This window comes from Paramormyrops kingsleyae, chromosome 21, assembly GCF_048594095.1.
Source record: "Paramormyrops kingsleyae isolate MSU_618 chromosome 21, PKINGS_0.4, whole genome shotgun sequence".
NCBI lineage: Eukaryota > Metazoa > Chordata > Actinopteri > Osteoglossiformes > Mormyridae > Paramormyrops > Paramormyrops kingsleyae.
In genome coordinates, this window is record NC_132817.1 from 7,313,906 (window position 1) to 7,334,646 (window position 20,741).

The 20,741-nt window shown below is 44.0% G+C and overlaps 1 protein-coding gene and 1 long non-coding RNA gene across 2 annotated transcripts; one reads left to right on the forward strand and one right to left on the reverse strand.

The window, feature by feature from the left end:
* Positions 1–319: 319 nt before the first annotated feature.
* LOC111850471 (uncharacterized) lies at positions 320–15,342 on the reverse strand. The gene is made up of 3 exons (XR_002839806.2): positions 14,795–15,342; positions 5,190–5,408; positions 320–1,677 (listed from the first exon to the last, which is right to left on the reverse strand). It is a non-coding gene; the product is annotated as an uncharacterized lncRNA (long non-coding RNA).
* Positions 12,170–18,652, forward strand: LOC111850470 (neutral cholesterol ester hydrolase 1-like). The gene is made up of 5 exons (XM_023824388.2): positions 12,170–12,335; positions 16,471–16,699; positions 17,113–17,182; positions 17,272–17,443; positions 17,622–18,652. Exons 1-5 carry the CDS (start codon positions 12,198–12,200, stop codon positions 18,237–18,239), a joined length of 1,227 nt encoding a protein of 408 aa, XP_023680156.1. The 5' UTR covers positions 12,170–12,197; the 3' UTR covers positions 18,240–18,652.
* The last annotated feature ends 2,089 nt before the right edge of the window (positions 18,653–20,741 follow it).

The following is a 20,741-nucleotide window of genomic DNA, read 5'->3' on the forward strand; positions in this document are numbered from 1 at the left end:
ATTTATCCAGGAGTCACATGACGACTTTACTTACGTCCAAAAGGCCTGTCCTGCCTTGACGAGGGGCCTTTGCTATCAAAATAAATAATTCCTCAGCCTGTAAGGAGCCTTATACTGGGTAGCCATTCCCAAGATTTAAAACCATAAGTCTCCAGCGGAACCTTTTTGATAGAAGGAGAAGAGAGAAAAATTTAAGGAGCCGGAAAGAAATGCCATGGATTTTGCTGATGCTTCTGACGTTGGAGTTTTTCGAAAACACAATGAAGCATGTGTGGGGCAGGGGGGGGGGGGGCGGGGGGTGGAGTTCGGAGCTGTCCGAAGGGCATGTTTTTTTTCTCTGGAAAAGAGTGGAACATGATCCAAATCGCTGTCGGAATCCGATCTGGAAGAGCATGCCTTTCTTCTTGTGAAACATTTCTTTGTCTGCATCCTTCAGCGGCACGGCCTGGAAGGCGTCACGCCAAACGTGAGCCGGCAGCTTGGAAAGGGAGGAAGGAGGAAAGGAGGAGTGCACTCCCATCCAGAATCCCTGAAAGTCCAAATCTGCAAAGTTCAGGAGTCAGAGCTCTGGGTTGGGGGGTGGAGGACGGCGTGGGAGAGAGATATAAGGGCCATTTGATCCCAAGTTGTCACACAATAAGTCTTTACCAAGTGTGGAAAAAGTGAGCGCATCACATCCATCTGTGCTGAGGAGGGGGTTTCTTCACATAGTGACCCCCCCCAACCTCCTCCAAGATAAGGAGAGAAAACTGTACACCCCCTGTGTAGGGCATAGATAAACACTTCTACAGTAGTTGTCAGTGCAGATGTAAGATCTCCTCTTTCTGTTGTGTGTAGGAAAAATGGCAGAACTACAGTGCGCTGAGAGGGACAAGCTGTACAGGTCCTTCCCTGGGATGTTTCTCTGATCCACGTTGACGGTCGTTTTTTAGGCTAGTTGGAGACGCCAAGTGGGAGCATGTTACCGTTTGTTTTCTTATTCTGTTTTTTTTTTTTTAAGAAGTAAGAAAAGCTTAAGAAATAAGCCAAGGACATAAACAGATACATATATAGACACAAATACACACATATATAGACACAAATGCACACATATATAGACACACACCCACACGTACAAACACATACAGACACAGATATACTGTATATAAACACAAACACTCACACATATAGACAAAACACACACACAGTATATAGACAAAACACACACACAGTATATAGACACAAATATACACACAGCACACAGACACAAACACATGCATCTATGCAGAAGCACACACATATAAATAGACTCATATAGACAGACAAATTGTATATAAACATGACAATACACACACTGAGACACACTGTATATAGACATCAACACGCACACACAAACACATAATCAAAAATACATACCCATATAGACAAAAACACACAGACATATAGCCACAGACATACATGTGTAGACAAACACACACATATATACAGACATTCACACATTCACACACACTCAAAGCACAGAAGATATACTTTCTGATGGAGAGAGAACCACCCAGCTACTTGCCCTTAACGGCCGGCTCTGCTGTAGGAGACCCAAATGCTTGGTTGGTCAGTTCAGAGGTGACTTTGAACTCCAGGTAGCTCTGAGAGCCTCAGAGGATGCCGCTGCTGGTGGCTCGATGACTCTGGAGGGGACACCTGTCAGACAGAAGGGACCGTCCCATGAAGATGGCACGGTCGGACAGAAAGATAGCAACAAAAAGGCCAGACCTCACCAATGTGTGCAAGAGAAACGTAGCGACTCAGTCAGGGAGTATAAAAGGGCGAATTATTCAAGAAACACTGCAAATCGTGCACCATGTGGGTCGAGACGTTTGCAATGCTTAAGATGCTTAAGATTTTCCGGTCAGTTCCTTCACTGTGCTGTGTGCATCAGAAATGCTCCCCCCTATTTGGGAGCCCATTCAGCTATTTTGTGTTTATTTAACATATTGTTTTGGAAGAGTTTGCAGGAGCAATTTTCAGGCTTTCTTATCAGTGGGGAGGATGTAGACAGATTAAGGGCTGGAAACACATTTTTAAAGGCAATAAATTCACTGTTAGAGTGGAATATTCCTAAGAACAGAAGAATGGAAGAAACTAACTTGACTGCGGGGTATGTTTACTAACGATATACTTACATGGTTGAGATCATAATTGAACCCACAATGCTGTCACTGACAAAAAACATTTCTCTCCCACCCATATTTACACAGAAGAAAAATTATTTGTTATATAAAACTGAAGAGCAAATTTCCAAAACTCACTCAGTCTACAGGATACATTCTCTGTGAACTTAGCGACTTATGCAAATATAATGAAAGTTCTTCGTTTGATTACATGGGGACTGTGTGTGTTTTGGTTCCCAGTACTGTAATGTGATGAAGAAGCCTGACTTTAGGTCATTGACGGTCTCGTCTGAAAGAGCAAAAAATGGGGAAAAAAAGGAGTTCTGGAAATTTGCCTTTCAATTAGCACCTAGCTATGTGTGTTTTCGCCCCCGTCGTCTGGGGGTGACTATATTGTACCGTCGGCTGAGTCAGTAACATCTCTGGGGACTTTTCGGACATTCCAGCCCGCTCGCTTCCAGACCTGGGCTGCATAGCCAGGTTTCCTGGTGCTTTCAGCTCTACGCCGATGACTGTTCGCATAAAAGAACACAAACCGTGACATCACCCATTGGCACTACGGGCAGGGGTCCTGATCCCAACCCAAATAAACAAGGGAGCCAGGTGTCTGTGCCGGAGGCCAATTGTAGCTTTTATTAGAAACTCTTCCGAGTGACTCCCAAATATCACAGTCACTTTAGGAAGGTCACGCTTATCTTATTATAGGGCTGAAGCTTTAACCAGCATACAATAGTCTAACGTGACAACAACATAACCCCGAGAATGACTAAATCACATCTAATTTTTAACCAGACAAGTGTTCCACCTACTATACTGACCGGAGCAGCGTTAGATAGTTCAGGACCAGACGGTAAAAAATATATATATCTGTATAAAAGGTCTTTTTCATTCCCATGATGTGGGACTTTGACGTTGGTGGCTATCAGCCTGAAAATGTGAACGTAAACAGCGCTTTATATCAGCGCTCACCCGGAGGGAAAGTCATTTCAGGCCTGATTTAAGGAGGGCTCCAGCAAAGGAGGGAGAGGATCGCTGTGGACCCCTGTTTACACACGGAGTCAAGTATCATGTCAGCATTTAAACAAGAGAGATATTCAGTAACTCATCGGGCAGCTTTTAAGTCCCACCGAGCTCCACACGGGTCTTTTGAAGACTCACAATGGGGCACGACGACATCATACATTTGACAAACACAATCATTCACCTCGCAACAGGGATAGGGGGGCTGGAGGGGCGGGGGATAAAGGCTCTCCTGTCGCTGCCACCTCCATCGTTTTTCAAATCCACGTGTCATTCATTTCTCCCTCCCCAGTGGTGACGGCAGAATCTGGGCTCCATGGAAACGAACTCTCTGGGATAGGAGTGGGCCCAAGGCCAGCCCGCTATCAGGACCCCAACTCAATTTAAACACACGGCTTGGAGATCTCTGCTCTGAAACCGTTGGGGCCATGCTACGGGGCTCACAGACGCACGACGTCCTATAGGAGTGTCAGCTTTTTTAACTAAGCTGATGTCGGCGTACGGTAATTACTGAAATCACTATTTCCGGAGTGGAGAGTGTGCGTGTGTGTGTGCGTGTGAGGGTGCCAGAATCAGCAGCAAGATCTCAGATGTCTTCATGACGAGCAGGTCCGGGAAGTATGGGGGTCAGGGGGCTTGCTGGGAATGAGGGGAGGGGGGCAGAGGAGGGATGTGGAGAGCGATGAGGTCATTACAGCGGCCTGGAATCGAGGCCAGCACCGTTTAAAAGTGGACCATATGGCACAGTCAGCCCTGGTTAGTTCACACCAGACACAGCTGTTCTCAGATGAAAGTAGCATCGAGAGACAAAAATCAATTTATCCCTGATCTCCCTCCCCCGTCTCCCCCCCCCTCATGGGTGTTGCCTCCCATTGGCTCAACGATTCTTTCCCAAACATCACAAGAGATTATGAAATTAAAAAGAGCTTTCCTCCAGTGATGTCTTCCATGTCCCTCTCTCGAACGCAGTTTCTGGACTTTTTACGAAAACAGCTTCAAAGGGGCTGACAAATGACAAATTAATAACGTACATATGAGAGGGATCGCGATTAAATTAGCCAGCACGCTAAGCTTATACAGCATGGGTGCTCCCGCCGCTTGAAAAGGTCAATTAATTGCGGGGAACGTGAAGTCGAAATCCTGACATGGCTTCCAAAAGACTGTCGGGACGTCAGGATTAATTTGAGTGGTGCCTTAACATCCATGAGCGTGTACAGAGCCCAACACGCATCACACATGTTCTCTCAAGGCGCGGGGCTCTAACACGGAACTGTGACCGCCAGGTGAATAAATACCACTGGCTGCCAAAAATGCTTGAATATTTTCTCTTTTTTCCCCACACCAGCTGCTCCTGTCAAGCCACATCTTGCCCTGCAGCTTAATTTTTCCCAGAACACTGAGGTCGCGAATTGGCCAACGCTGAGGGGACCCCCAGGAGGAGTACTTTCACTGGGAGATAGGGGGCGCTAGTGCACGACAGGCTTAGGCACCATCTTGCCCACTGCTTTGGCATGGCCCAGTCGGGGGTGCAGTAGGGGCACAGACACCCTGGCAGATTCAGGGGGCCCAACACTTCATAGGGCCCTTGAATATGTAAAACTATGAAGTTTATTGGGTGGGGGTGGGGGTGGGGTGCAAAATTTCGGGCTCCTCCTCTAGTTCCCAGTGCTCAGGCCCAAAAAATAAATGCCAACTATCCTAACCACTTCAGCGTTTTTTTGCCACGAAAAAAAACTTCTTTTTCAGTGACGGCTCCCCTACATATTCGGGGAGGTGAAACGCTGAAATTTGGGTCGGAAGCTGATTCTCACTGTCTCTAATTATACCTGAACAACGGAAAAAAATTGCAGAGTAATGGCTATCTGTAATGGTTCAGCTTAAGTTAAAAATATTTAACCGCTAGTTAAACTATATCCTCCCAGCTACCCCCCACCCCCGCCCCCCCCCCACTATGGGCTGTCTACACATCGCATTAAAACAATCTGCGTTATGGCAAGACAGGGAAAAGGGGGACACTCTCACCTGCCAGTCGCACCAAAACCCAGAAAACGCTGAGGTCAGTTGGGCTCTGCTGTTACGGTGCTCTCTGGATACACCGGCGGCACGTTCCATTTCTGTAACATGCAGGGGGGGGACGTCCTTGTTGTGTCTGCGGGGTTCTGTTCCGATGAGACGGCCCAGTCACACGTCCAGCAGGACTGTCTCTCACCATCCACTGCTCTCTCCACTAACTACGGCCTCCTGGGTAAAAGGGGCATTTGCAGGTCAGAGCAGGTCAGAGGTCAAAGGCCAAGGCAGGCAACAATCGATCAGTCTCACGCCGACACTGCGGAGAAGGCGGTCTGCAGTGGATCGATAAGGAAACATCACTCTTCAGAATAAGTCAGTCTGAATCTCCTGTGAGTAGTTGGACCCCAAACTAAAATACCAGAGTCTTAAATTCCATAACTAGACAAAGATGCTTGGTTGTCATCCTGGACTCTTTTGGCTGCATAACCAGAAAATCTCATGGGCAGATGTTCCACGGTGACATGAGAGGCTGCCCGAGTCACACGCTCCCGCCGTCTCGCTAATTACCAATATCGCCACCGTCAGGGAGTCCGGCAGGCCTCAGAAGCCGATGTCACATGGCAGACGGAGCCGTCTCGCAGATCTTACGGGCTGCCAGCCAGCAGGAATCCTTCACTGACACCACCGTCTGTAGACCCAGGGAATTTTTCCTCGCTGGATCTTATTCCACGGACGAGCTTTAGTCCAAAAGCCTCAGATCTCTTTTTGAATTCCAGGCGCTTCGCTCGGCCAAAAGCAGAGATATTGATCTTTGGTCAGGCCTGGTGTTTGTTTGAGACAAGGGCTGGGCCCTATGAGCCCTCCACTAGATGAAGAGGTGCGTGAGCAGCACAGCACAAGGCTAAGACTCAGCTGGTTACTTTCTTTGACGAGCTGAGCACGTTAACTTGCTGTATATCTGTAGACAGACCACTACAGAAAATGACCCGGGATGTGCCCGTGTCTGCGTGTGGGCATGTGCTGCAGGGCATGTATCTGTGCAGGTGGGCAATATCATTCCCTAAGGATATCAAAAAACAAGGAGACGTTTTGAATTCTTTCAAGGTTCTTTCAAGGCGTAATCTGTGCCTGAGCCTCTGTGGGCTTAGCCTGTCCTGGTTTCCCTTCCCGTGGTCATGAGGAGAATGTGGGTGAAAGGGGCGAAATCCAAGAGTGAAACCCTAAGGGCCCGGGGGGGGGGGGGGGGTTGGCACAGAAGCAAACTCCACCACAAAACACTTTTTCTGATGGAGAGCAACCCAAAGCATCATTACAGACCCTCCCTGAGAATATTTCACGTGCATTCTGCCCTGTTGCTTATATTTTTGTTTGTTTATATTATCAATCACCATGAATCACCATTAATCACCATGAATGAGGGGAATTATTGCTGATTTTTATTAGATTGCTCATCATAACAAAAGCAGGTCCAACAAACATTCAGATTCTCGGAAAGGAAGATTGAAAGGTCAAAGACAATTTCCAGTCTTTATTTCCCAGTTGGCTATTTCCATTCTTTATTTCCCAGTTCCTTACTTCCATTCTGTATTTCCCTAGTCCTCATTTCCGGTCATTATTTCCCAGTTCCTTTTACACTTCATTGCTCATGCACAATCTTCTCCTTTATCCCAATTTCCATTCATTATTTCTTTGCCTCTTATTTCCGTTCATTGTTCCTTCATAAGTAATTAGAAACGCTGTAACTGGTTTTAGGATCTGATTATCCTCCAGGGGCAGCCAGAGAGATGCTGGGGGTTAATGTCCCCCATACTTACCCAAATGGCCGTGCACAGGCTAAGCTCCTCTCTGAAATGCTGGGAGGTCCGGTGGGGGGAGGGTCACGGTTATTATTCCCCCCTCATAGCTCTAAACACCTGAGGAACGATGGGGGTCAAAGGTGCCAGCGGTTGGGGATCGGAACCTGAGTCTTCCTGTCCTGGCACGTGGAATGCTGTGTGACCACCAGCCAAGATGAAATGGATGGATGACCTGAGCCACAACTGTGGTCCCCGTGGGGGAGAACATCTACTGGCCATGGCCTGGATGATGTCATAAGTGCTTTGCTATTATTATCTATGTGGCACTGGTGACCTCGCTGGTGACCTCGCTGGTGACCTCACTGACTCTCTGTACGCTCAGGGCTCTGGTCTAAGACTAATGGGCCACTGAGTCACTGACAAACGCCGACTGATGCATTCCCAACATGCGCATGAAAACACCAGCACAGCTCAATGCAGATCTTAGATTAGAGATAGCACACATGCATGGGGAAAGTGTGGGAGGGGGGGGGGGTACATGGCTAAATTTAGAGAATCAGCCATGACCGCCATCTGGAAGCGAACACATACATCACAGGCGACACGGTCGCCATTAAGGAATGCGTCGGCAGGTCATTTTCTCAATCCCTGGGGTTCCACGTTTCAGGAAATGCCTGCTACTCAGAGGACACTCGGTGACCCTGATGTGACGTGAGCCAAACCTTCCACCTTCATAACGCGAGTGCTCACTCTCCAGCAGGGGGCATGGTGGCTAAGGGAGTCCAGGATGAGCTGCTGTCACCCCAGTGAAATATTCACTGATGTGATCCATAAAATTGTCATTAAATTAAAAAGTTATATATTAAAAAAAAAACAAAATCGATAATTTAAAACTATCAAATTCTAGAGTCAAAAAACCTGGATTGCCATGAAAAAGATTCCCTACACAATTAAATATCATGCAAATTACTTGGGCCCTTCAAAATGCATTGTGGTCTGTAATCTGTGCAGTGTGTATGCATGGAATTGTGAGCGTGTTATGTCAGTGTTTTCCAGGAGAAGATGGGAAAAGCGTTCATTGAATCACTCACACTGAGTTTATTTACAAACAGATGATAGCAGTTGGGAGGCTGGTTGTCTTAACCACACACCAAGGGTGTCAGAGGAAGACAAATATGCAAGCAAAACACAAACATACTGATTACGGAGTAGTGGGAGATTGTTGCGATTGCTCTCGTGTGAAGTCTGTCCCGCGGGTGGTTCAAAGAGACAAATTGAGTAAGACCTTTGGGAGGGAGGGGTCATTTTTCATAGCAAGGAAATGTGTGAGACCCCCACCGTTGGAATTTAGGGTGTCGTGGTTGTTACCCCTTATTGTTAAACTAGCTTATCATTAGGTGCAAGACTGACGTCAATATTTTCCGTATCTTCTTGTCCTATTCAGGGTAGTGGGGGGGTGTCCCCACGATGACACAGGCATGGAACCCTGGTCTCAGAGGCGTAAGGCAACAGTGCTAACCACTGCACCACTGACCACTGCACCACTGACCACTGCACCACCCCATATTTAAACTAATCGGATCTTAATTCCAACCCAATTATCCAGTGTCAAGATCAACAGGAGATAGTTACCAAGTTAGTTAATTACTGAATCAGGGTTAGTAATGCTGTCATTTCCAGCTTCTGGGGAGAGCAGCCAATATATAATAAAACAAATACATTTCTACCCAAAAAAACAGGATAGCAAAGAGCACTGCATTGGCTGATGACTTGTGATCCAGACTTTTCATCTGGATTTGATGCCATAGTTAAGCACTCTGTTTCTGCTTGGGAGAAATTCTCCAACGACCATAACAGATGAGAACTGACTATTGTATTTTCTTGGCATTGAAATGGTGGAAATGCCCATTTAACCCATGGAGTGGCGTACCAAGCCGGAAAAGGCGCACAGTAAGGTTCTGTTCAACACGCGCCATGGTCAAAATCTGTGTCTTATAACACCGATTGCATTAAAAGGGTAAAACAGTTCAGGAACAATAGGAACTTACAACTGAAGTGTTGGTTTAAGTTAGAGTCTATTGTGTATAATGGAATCACTGGAAAAGGAAGAATAATTGGTGTATTGTTCTAAATAAATCACTGACAAACAGGGCTACTAAGAGAGGACATGTGCCTCACTACAGATACCCAAAAGCTGATTGGAAGGCTTTGTTTGGGATTATATAAGCTAGGATTTCTGGAAAGGGGATATATTGTCAGAATCAACATGAACATACTGAAATTCCCCAGTTCTCTGCTACAGCACGTAAACACACTGTGCTGAAAAATAAAACAGGAGAAAAAAGTGTGGCTACACTAAAGTCCCAAATTTACTTCATGAAAACCACAGGAAGTCTAATCGGTCTTATGGTTCACTTAATAAAATCATCATCATTTTGTCCAGATAAATTATATTCCATTATGATTTTTTAAAGTGTTTTTATAAACTTAACTGACTTCATTAATTAACAATACTGATGAATTTTATAAGTGTATCTTAGCTGTGTAAAGGTACCACGATCTCGAAAATGCTATTGCAAAGTTACCCAATTCCAGTGCTGGAGGGCCAGAACCCAACACGGTTTGCAGATTTCCCCATTCAAAGCCCAGGCCCTCCAGCAGCAGAAATGGGGAACTCTGCCTTGTTCCATTAACCTTTAATTAGAATTGCATTAGACCGCTGTAGAATTGCAATTCTAGCACAATAGCACCCCCTTGTGGAAAATTAATCAACTAATCGTGACATCAGTCCATCGCAGGGCACATACGTGCATGCAAATGATATGGAGAGTTTAAAGGAGCAAGTCTGCAGAACTACATGTCTCTGGGGTCTGAAAGGAAACCAAAGTAGGAGGAAAACCCTGCGAAACTGCACACACAAATCAGAGGTGTGATTCAAAGCCTCAGTGCTGCATATAAGAGGTAATTTGTAAATCAGGCCTCATGAAGCCATATAAGAGGTAATTTGTAAATCAGGCCTCATGAAGCCATATAAGAGGTAATTTGTAAATCAGGCCTCATGAAGCCATATAAGAGGTAATTTGTAAATCAGGCCTCATGAAGCCATATAAGAGGTAATTTGTAAATCAGGCCTCATGAAGCCATATAAGAGGTAATTTGTAAATCAGGCCTCATGAAGCCATATAAGAGGTAATTTGTAAATCAGGCCTCATGAAGCCATATAAGAGGTAATTTGTAAATCAGGCCTCATGAAGCCATATCTGACATTGTGCACATCTAACTCCAACCACAAGAAGTCCCCACAATGTGGCAAATACATGCCTCCACCCCCCCATCCCACAAACACACACATGCAAATCATTGCAAATGGTACAACTATGCAAAAACTATACATATAAATCTATTAAATATATTGGCCCTTAATTTTAATTGTACTGTTTTTCAAATAAAGGTATTAAGTTTTTCTTGGGCATGTATCAGATACTGTTAGACCGCTGCTGTCTGTCTGCAGAAGCAGGTTTATCTACGTTTCTGGCCCCCGAAAGCAGCAAAGTCAGCCTGGGATTACCCGACACGGCTTCACCCTTCTGAGCAGAGTTGCCATGTGTTTCGAATCAATGTTGCGTTTAGCACCAGAGTTGCTGTCAGAGTGCATAAACACTGTGGCTCGATTCAGCCATCAGTAGGACGCATGTACACTATCAGCGACAATCAGTAGCATTTTAAAGCAGATATAGTGATAACCACCATATTTTCCCACCTCATCGTCACGGATTAGAATATCTTTTTGATGCAGAATACTGGCTATTCAGCAGCGAGAAGCCGACCCGAGCTTGAGTTTATGTTTGCCAGAAACCACAGACAGCTGGGTTCGGAGGAAACCAAGGTCAATTACCCTACTGCAAATAATCACACAGCTCTGGAAATGTAGGATCATTTGGTAACACTTTACTTGAGGTGTAATAGTACACTCATACTTTATTAATTAACCAGAAACTAAGCGCTAATCACGTACTAATCAAATGCTTGTTCATCATTAATTAGTCATAAAGGTTCACATATTTCAGGAAGTTACTATATTTGTTCATATGAAGGTGTAACTTCGATTGAGGAAAGGGGTGGTGGGGTGGGGTGGGTACAGGTCCCCACCCATTCATCATGACAATATGATTATTTGGGTGGGGGGGGTCGGCTGATTACAATCCCCAACCCCCCATTCGCCAATAATTTACACCCATGGGTTCATGGCTTGTACTTCCGTAGTAACTGAGTTACTAACTTACTTGTGCCCCCTCAAGTGAAATGTTACCGGTATTCTTAAAGGCACGGTACATGTTAAGTAAACAAGGTCTAGCTAGTGTGACCTGATTTTATATGATGCCCTGACATATTGGCATACATGCAAACTGCTACGCTCTTTATTCATATTCATTTATTGTTGAAGGTGAAACTTCACAACTGCAGGACTGGGAGTTAAAATTCTCTGCTCTGTGCGTATGGTGTTTGCATGTTCTAAGCATTTGAAGGAAAATGACTACACAGCAGAATTCACAGCAGGTAATTTAATTTAAAACAATAAATTAATATTTTTAAAATGTGATTACCGAAGGAGTACAATTACATAATAATTCTATTATTGACAATTACACAATTAATATTTGAGTAGGCCTAATATTTTCTTTCGATGGTCAACAGTGACATCTAGTGGCAAATGAGTAAAATGTAAAACCGACATTTTAAGTAACGCCATCATGCAAGTCATAAAGGTCAAAGATAGTTTGGAGAAGGATTCTTTTAAAGTTTCCGTCACATAACTGTGACAAGGGTGGTTTCGTTACAAATGTTGTGCACAAAAGCGCCAAATGTTCAGTCAAAAAGATATCCGATTTGACAATTCGACTATGACTAAATACGGTTGATCAATTTCATCAGTTTCAATGTGGGCCTGTATAAATATTTTGCTTTAAAAAAAATTATAAATAAAAAAAATTATATATGAGGCATAATAAAGCTGATGTTTCACTCACCCACATCACTAGAGCAACTGCATGGTGTCTTAATTCAGAGACCTAGAGAGAAAACTAACTATCAAAAAAGGCGTGACTAACGCTGCAAAGGAAAACTCCATCTCCCATATGTCCGCGTGTCAAAGACCTAGAAATACCTTTCGGGGGGTATGATTCAAAGTCCATCAGAAGTGTTTGGCGGTCCTGTGCAGAAGACAATGAAGCGGCTTTTCGCTGTCACGCTTATACTGACGATTGCCTTCGCTTATTTCATTTACATACCGCTTCCCAGTACAGTCTCAGAACCGTGGAAACTCATGATTCTTGCTGGGACATTTCGAGGTTTCATGCAAATGGTAAATATATGCATCTATACATGCAGTAGATATACTGTATGATATTATGTACCTTTCATATTTTTGTGATTCTTAACTAGATTGTATAGTGTATACACTATAAATGTCTAGTTGATGTGTACTTTTACAGTAAAACAACTGAAATCATTATTTGCTCTCGGCGGACTCTGACAAGAGCGTATCTGATTACCCAGATAGCACCATGTCATTGTTTCAACGTTGAATTCTAGTTAAATGGTCAATGTTCAATTATCACTGTTGAAACTGAATTGATTTTTGGTCAGATTTTCAATATTGAAAAACTGATGATGGCAAAACCGTGATTCAATGTTGATATGAAGTGAAAGATTGAAGATCAACGTTGCTTCAACCTTTTTGTCTGATATGGAATCAATGGCATTTTAATATATGTGTGCTATACTCTATACTATATACTCTATACTCTATACTGTATACTCTACCAAGTGCTTTTCATCGGTAACAGCTAGAATGCACTGCTGGCAGTTTAAGAAGTTCAGTAACAGAGAGCGTCACTGAGGAATAATTTGTGATTAAATATATTACGTGCCGAGATAAAGAAAAGACTATTCAGTTCACTGTCAGTCCTCTGTTCAATTGGCATAAATTGCAATCCTCTTTTCTGATGTAGCACTACAGATTAGGACTGGAAGTCAATATATTAGCACAGGCATGGTCCTCCGGAGTGGTAAAGTTTCTTATCTTATACCTTTCTGATGTAATCCAGGTCAGTTTTCTTTGAACTTTGTCTGGTTGTTTCAATTCCCTTCTCACATACCCATGCCGCTTCCCTGGGCCGTTCCTTGTTTTATTCTAACACCGGGGAATTGTCTTTGCTTTTACTGTGCATAGGAAGGTATATTTAGTTAAAAAACACATTTCATATTCGCTCTCTTGCTCGTGATTAGAGGTGTAGAAAGTCCACAACTCCATTGTTTGAGTATAACTACTGATAAGTATAAATACTCCTGGTCAAATATTCCACCAGTACAAGTGGAAAGTTGTTCAGTCAAATTTTTACTTCAGCTTTACTACTGGAGTACTAGATTTTTTAAATACTTAAGTATTCAAAAGAACATGTTCTTTTTAAAGTCAACGTATTATTGCCACAATGCATTTACAGCGCCTAATGACTTTTGCTTGTAGAACCTGTAGAATAAAAAACTATGGAGTATGGTACAATGACTGCAGAAACACAACTGAACCAGCAAAAGGACAAGCCATTGTCGTTTTCGTTTTTTTTTAACACCTTCTGTACCCAATCCCCACAAAACTCCGTGGTAGTGTTCTGAGCTGTAGTTGTGTGTGTGTGTGAGTGTGTGTCTGTGTGCATTTCATGTACATATGTGCATTTGGCATACAGTGAAATTGCTGCAGATGCAACTTCATCATGAAATAAAACATAAATGAAATAACCAACCCAGACACATGGCTGTAGCTTCATAACTTCCCAACAGTAACTCGACTGGCAGCGTTGGAGTACTCTACTGCGATTGGTTTTTCTCCAGTGACCAACGCAATATGGCCTGTCGCATTTTAGAAAAGTTGCCTGCCAACTTCAAAGCTATGCTTCAAAGTAATGAGTAACAAGATTTTTTTATAGAAATGTAGTGGAGTCAAAAGCACAATATTTGTCTTTCAAATGTAATGGAGTAAAAATCACGTTTCCAAAATAAATATTCTCAAGAAAAGGTCAGACACTCAACAAACAACAAATGTACTTCGTTACTGTCCACCTCTACTCAGGACATAGTATTGGTAGTGGTGTAAAGCAGTGACAATTTGTAAATGCGAACCTGAAAGTATTTCCATAGACCCTGTGGGGCTGTAAGTGACCATGGAGTAGGGCTGTAGTCAAGACCACCTTTGTCGAGTCCAAGACAAGTCCAAGACCAGGACTAGTCGAGTCCAAGTCAAGACCGAGTCCAAAGAGGTTCGAGTCCAAGACAAGACCGAGTCCAAAAAAGTTTGAGTCCGAGTCAAGACCGAGTCCAGGACAGGAAAAAAAAAGTCTTATGCATGATATCATCAAAACAATCATTTTGGGTTATTATTTGTTGATCTAAAAGCAAAAACAGTGTCACAACACCCATGATTTTTAAGTATAGACATTCCCCTTTATATCATATAATCTATTAATCTAAAGAAAACAGAATGATGACATATGGTGATACCTCATAATAGCAGTGTTAGAACTGATATACAAACACCAACCCACTACTATTACCAATGCTAGGTACTAGTACTGAGCATTTAAGCAACTAAATTACAATATAGCTTCACTGCAGATGTACAGTAGTGTAGAAAAGAAGTGACCAGTATTACAGAGGGGGTAATAAATTTATGTCCAAGAACATTACCTTTATCTTCTGCTATGTTAGCTAATGTTAACATTAACACATAGTCAAGGCTTAGCAACTCCAGCTCTGCAGTTAACTTACCGCGATGTATGATTCCTCTGCAGGTGTCTGACGAAGTTTGACGTTGTCCCACAGGTTTCCGAAATTGTTGCTTTGCAGAATTTGCAGTCTGCCCTGTGTTGCTTTTTAAATGCAGCGCTGATAAATTCCTGGTGATTTCTATAAGCAAACTTGATAATGGCAGAATTGGCGGACATTTTCGTTTGTTAGAGTGTGTGTGAATCAATGGAAATTAACGTTAGCAGGGCACGCAGATGCAGAGCGTGCCGCGCAAATATAATCTAGTGTGTGATTGGTTATTACTTTTTTTGTTTTGTTTTTTTGTTTTTGTGATTGGTTATTGGTAGTGATGGGTCGTTCGGGCAGATGACGTGACGAAAAATAATATTTTAATTAAATTCGGGCGGGTGAAATGAAAAAATTAAAATGAAAAAAAGTTTAAAATGTGTGCTTACTGGGAACATAATAAAGACACCTGGACTCGGTCGAGACCAAAAGCCATATTTGGCAAGACCAGTGGCCGAGACCGAGACAAGTCCGAGTCCGAATACCAGCGAGTCCGAGACAAGTCCGAGACCATAAAAAAACGGTCTCAAGACCGGACTCGAGTACTACAGCCCTGCCATGGAGCCTGAAAAAGTGGCATGTGGGATGTTGCCCAAATGGAACAAAGAATGAACTTGTTTTTCCTCTTTGAACTTCAGTCTGATTTCACTGTCTACCACTGTTATGTTGAAATGAACATGGCAAAAAAATGGAAGGGCAATATTGCAAAACAACACCGCAAAGTCTTCATTATAACCATTTTGGGATCAATGTTCTTATTATTACTGCTCATTGGATTGAGTTAGGCTAGTGACCAGTAACTCCATTACAGGTTGGGTTAGGCTAGTGACCAGTAACTCCATTACAGGTTGGGTTAGGCTAGTGACCAGTAACTCAATTACAGTTTGGGATAGGTTAGTGACCTGTATCTCCATTACAGGTTTGGTTAGGCTAGTGATCTGTAGCTCCATTACAGGTTTGGTTAGGCTAGTGACCTGTAGCTCCATTACAGGTTTGTTTAGGCTAGTGACCTGTAGCTCCATTACAGGTTTGTTTAGGCTAGTGACCTGAAGCTCCATTACAGGTTTGGTTAGGCTAGTGACCTGTAGCTCCATTCCAGGTTTGGTTAGGCTAGTGACCTGTAGCTCCATTACAGGTTTGTTTAGGCTAGTGACCTGAAGCTCCATTCCAGGTTTGGTTAGGCTAGTGACCTGTAGCTCCATTACAGGTTTGTTTAGGCTAGTGACCTGAAGCTCCATTCCAGGTTTGGTTAGGCTAGTGACCAGTAGCTCCATTCCAGGTTTGGTTAGGCTAGTGACCTGTAGCTCCATTACAGGTTTGGTTAGGCTAGTGACCGGTAGCTCCATTACAGGTTTGGTTAGGCTAGTGACCTGTAGCTCCATTACAGGTTTGTTTAGGCTAGTGACCTGAAGCTCCATTCCAGGTTTGGTTAGGCTAGTGACCAGTAGCTCCATTCCAGGTTTGGTTAGGCTAGTGACCTGTAGCTCCATTACAGGTTTGGTTAGGCTAGTGACCGGTAGCTCCATTACAGGTTTGGTTAGGCTAGTGACCTGTAGCTCCATTACAGGTTTGGTTAGGCTAGTGACCTGTAGCTCCATTCCACCTTCCCAAACCCCATCTCTCTCCCTTAGGGAACTGTGGCTCACACCCTAGGCCTCACACACCACACCGATGTGCTCAACCTTGTGGCGAGCAGCTTCGGGTTGCTGGGGTCCGAGTCGAGTGAGAACTTAAGGGTCAGTGACACCGCCTTTGCTGGGGTGGAGGTCCGTGTGTTCCAGTCAACCCTGAGGGAGGCGGGAGAGCTGAAGAGAGGTGTGGTCTACATCCACGGAGGTGGCTGGGCCCTCGGAAGTGCTAGTGAGTGTCTTGGAGCAAACGAGAAACTGAATTTGGAGATTGGAGTTGTTGGTACGAATCACAAGCGAACTACAAGCCAGCTGGAGCTGTATGCAGAACAGAGGTGGAGATTTCAGGTCCATAGAGTACAAATCCGAACTAAGATTTTGTCTCAACCAACCAGTTGAGTTACTCTGTGACTGTGACTCTTTATACTCAACTGGTTGGTTGAAACATAATCTTGGTCTGGATTTGTATTCTCTGGACCTGAAATGTTTGATGTTAAACTGCAACTTTTCTGCCTGAATCACTGTGCACTCAAAGTTGCACAAGAAAGCCTTATATTTTTGTGTAACAGCCATGCTTAGATCAAAGTTTTGACTGGGGACAGAGTATAAAACCTGGAAAAAAATGAGATTATCCATGTTTAACAGGATCAGGGTCCTATGACTGTCTCTGCAGGAAGCTGGCGAAGGACCTCGATGCAGTCGTTGTGTCGGTTGAGTAAGTTCACCACCTTCAGGTCATTTTCTGAGTCACCCAAGTCTCCGACGGTGCCACTCAGCGGCTCTCCTTTGTGCCTTGCACCCCAGGTACCGCCTGGCCCCTGATGTCCACTTCCCTGTGCAGTACGACGACGTCCTCCAGGCCTCCAGACACTTCCTACAGCCTGAGGTGCTGGCCCAGTACTCGGTGGACCCAGACCGAGTCGCCGTGTCGGGCGACAGCGCGGGGGGTAACCTGGCAGCTGCTGTGGCTCAGCAGGTAGGATCCACACAACACAATTCCACAGCTTTGCTGTTCAGTGTCTCCATTTCCAATGAGCCACAAGGATTCGATGGGCTGTAGCTGTGCATCAATGGTAATCATTATTTTTTGCTGAAGAAGAAAATTTCTGGAGGGAAGGGTGTCTTATAGGCAGTTTCTTATATCTGAGTTTTAGGTTGCCATCGATGACAGCATTGCCATCAAATTCAAGGTCCAGGCCCTGATCTACCCAGTACTACAAGCCTTGGATTTTAACACACCCTCATACCAAGAGAGCCAGAATGTGCCGATCCTATACCGCACAGTCATGATCCAATTCTGGCTGGAGTATCTGGCTGCAGACCCTGAGCATCTGCACGCCTTGCTGCTCAACAACCACACTGCCCAGGACCAGAACCAGGTGGCATCAGCCCGGGCAAAGGTAGACTGGGTCAGACTGCTCCCACCCTCTGTACAGAAGCAGTACAAGCCTGTGGTCCAGCCAAGAGGTACACCACGGATCCTGGAGGAGGTGCCAGGACTGTTGGACCCCCGTGCTTCCCCACTGTTGGCTGAGCGTGATGTTCTAGTGCAGGTGCCACAAGCTTACATCCTGACCTGCGAGCATGATGTGCTTCGGGATGATGGTTTAATGTATGGGCAGCGGCTTCAGGAGGCAGGGGTGACGGTGACCCACGACCACTATGAGGGTGGCTTCCATGGCTGCATCTCCTTTGCATTCTGGCCCACGTACTTCTCCGTCGGCATACAGAGCATGCAAAACTACATTGCCTGGCTTGACAAGAACCTTTAACAACTTGGGGTATGACCAGTGGCAATTTGGTTGTCATAGGGAAATCCACCCAAAAAAAATTATAATAGGATCAGGTCCAAAGGAAACTATTACACATACAAGAAGCAGTGAACGTCCCTTCATTCTCTGAAATATTTCTAGCTATTAGAGATGGAGGGAAGAAGTGTGGATGTCCTGGGACAGGGCAAAGCCAGCTGGTGATCCCACAGTTTGCTTTCTTGTCGCTCCTTTCTTCAGTTGTTCACTCTCACCTCAAGTGAACGTGTCCAGATCTTGCTGTTGTAGCCCTCAGCTATACTGTGGATCCAATATTTGTTTCCATTTTTTTTTGCATCATTTGCAGCCTTTTATTTTTAACCCCCCCCCCCCCCACTCACATTGTTAGAAAATAAAACAATAAATCCTTCATCCCACCCCCGTGTCAATTTGCCCCATTTGTTGTCCCACTCCGAGCGAACCTTACAGAGATACTTCTGTTATAATGTGAAAATCAGTATTAATACTTAAGTTTCTTGCGGTCTACAACTGCCATGTGGTTAAACTTAGTGTCTTCTGCCAATCTATGAGTTCAGTTACGTATAAGATGTGACCAATGTCACGCATGAACATGCTAACTGATTGCCGTTCATTGAGCGCAATCTGTTTTTGTTGCTGAATGATGAAGTAAACAAATTGTAACTCATAAATGTGACCTTGAACGATGCTCACGCACCAGAAATAGCAATAATAAGCAAAAAAAAAATTATAACTTGCCTCACACCTCATGGGACCTGGGTTTGAGTCTCTGCTGGGATCCCATGTGCGTGGAGTTTGTATGTTCGCCCTGTGTCATCATGGGGTTTCCTCCGGGTACTACGGTTTCCCCCCACAATGTAAAAACATGCTGAGATTAACTCAAGTTCTCAAATTGTGTGTCTGTGTGCCCTGTGATGGGTTGGCGCCCCATCCTGGGTTGTTCCTGCCTTGTGCCCTGTGATGGGTTGGTGCCCCATCCTGGGTTGTCCCCTGCCTTGTGCCCTGTGATGGGTTGGCGCCCCATCCTGGGTTGTTCCCTGCCTTGTGCCCTGTGATGGGTTGGTGCCCCATCCTGGGTTGTTCCCTGCCTTGTGCCCTGTGATGGGTTGGTGCCCCATCTTGGGTTGTTCCCTGCCTTGTGCCCTGTGATGGGATGGTGCCCCATCCTGGGTTGTTCCCTGCCTTGTACCTGTAGGCTTTGATTTATTGTGCCTTAGGTGTTGATCTTTTTCTCACAGGTTCCTTGTCTTGATCCATGTTTATGCTCTCTAATGCGCTGGTTGTGACACTAACGATTTCTATAAAGTAGACTCCAGGGGCTTTCCAGTTCTGTATATTGACCATACAGTATTCCACCAGCAAGTTACCTGATCCAAAGTGGCAGATCAATAAAAAGCTTCAGCACCAAGACAGTTTAGCAAAGGATTAAAACTAACTAACTAACTTTGCAAACACTTAAGTGATATTTAAGCAACATCTGATATCAATTTGTAAATAATACAGAAACTTGTCACAGATAAAACAAACGGTAGGTATTTGCTACAATTTCTACAAAAGGTAGAAATTTGCTCCAACTACTTAGAAGGTGAATGCTGCCCCCTTGTGGAATAATGAACTAAAACTTTAATGGATATTTTCATCGATCTTCGTATATAATAGTTTTTTAATTATATATTCTTGGCTAAATGTTCTTGTGTTTTTGGCATGGCGCAAGACTCCGAGGTGTTGTCAGTGTAAAATAATGGCAGTTCTTTTAATGAAAACAAAAGTTTCAACCCTTTCTCACAAGGTCAGGGAGATTTTTTCTGTCCAAAGGCAAAATTTGTTTTTCATAAACTCCGAGAGAGCTGAGTAACTGTTAATAGTTGGTGTGGGTGTCCGCATGAAGGTATTTTTCTTGTGGGCGGCTCTGACACACTGATGTTTTCAATGGAATATGAAAAAATGCGTGTTTAGTGGATCTTTTGATAAAATATAAAGGGTATTTGGCTGCGCGTTGTACAAGGTCTACTGAATATTTCTCTGGGGAGACAAACAGAATTTAATGCACATTGCCTGTTTTTCTTATAAGAAGAATTACTACAGGGAAAGCACCGCCCTCAAAACAAAAAAAAAACTCTCTGTAATGGGTTACATTTACATTGCCTCGAGGTGTGTATTCAAGTGCAAATGTCGAAATTGCATAACTCCTCTTCCACATTTTGGTGCCAGATTGGAATCCCTGAAAAGGGGTTTAAATTGGGTTCTGTGACTACGTGCACTGTAATATTTTTAGTACTGTGAATTTAGTAACAAAATTCACTTTTTGATATTGTGTTTATTATGAGTATAAACGCAAACTTTTGGTGCTTTTCTGGACGCTGCTTTTACTTTTATATAGATTACTCATAGATTGTGTTTGTGAAGCTATTTCGTGCGTCCCACTTCCTTTATTCAGCAATATTAAAGTACATGGTTACACAATCCAAACACGTACTACTTAGTGTG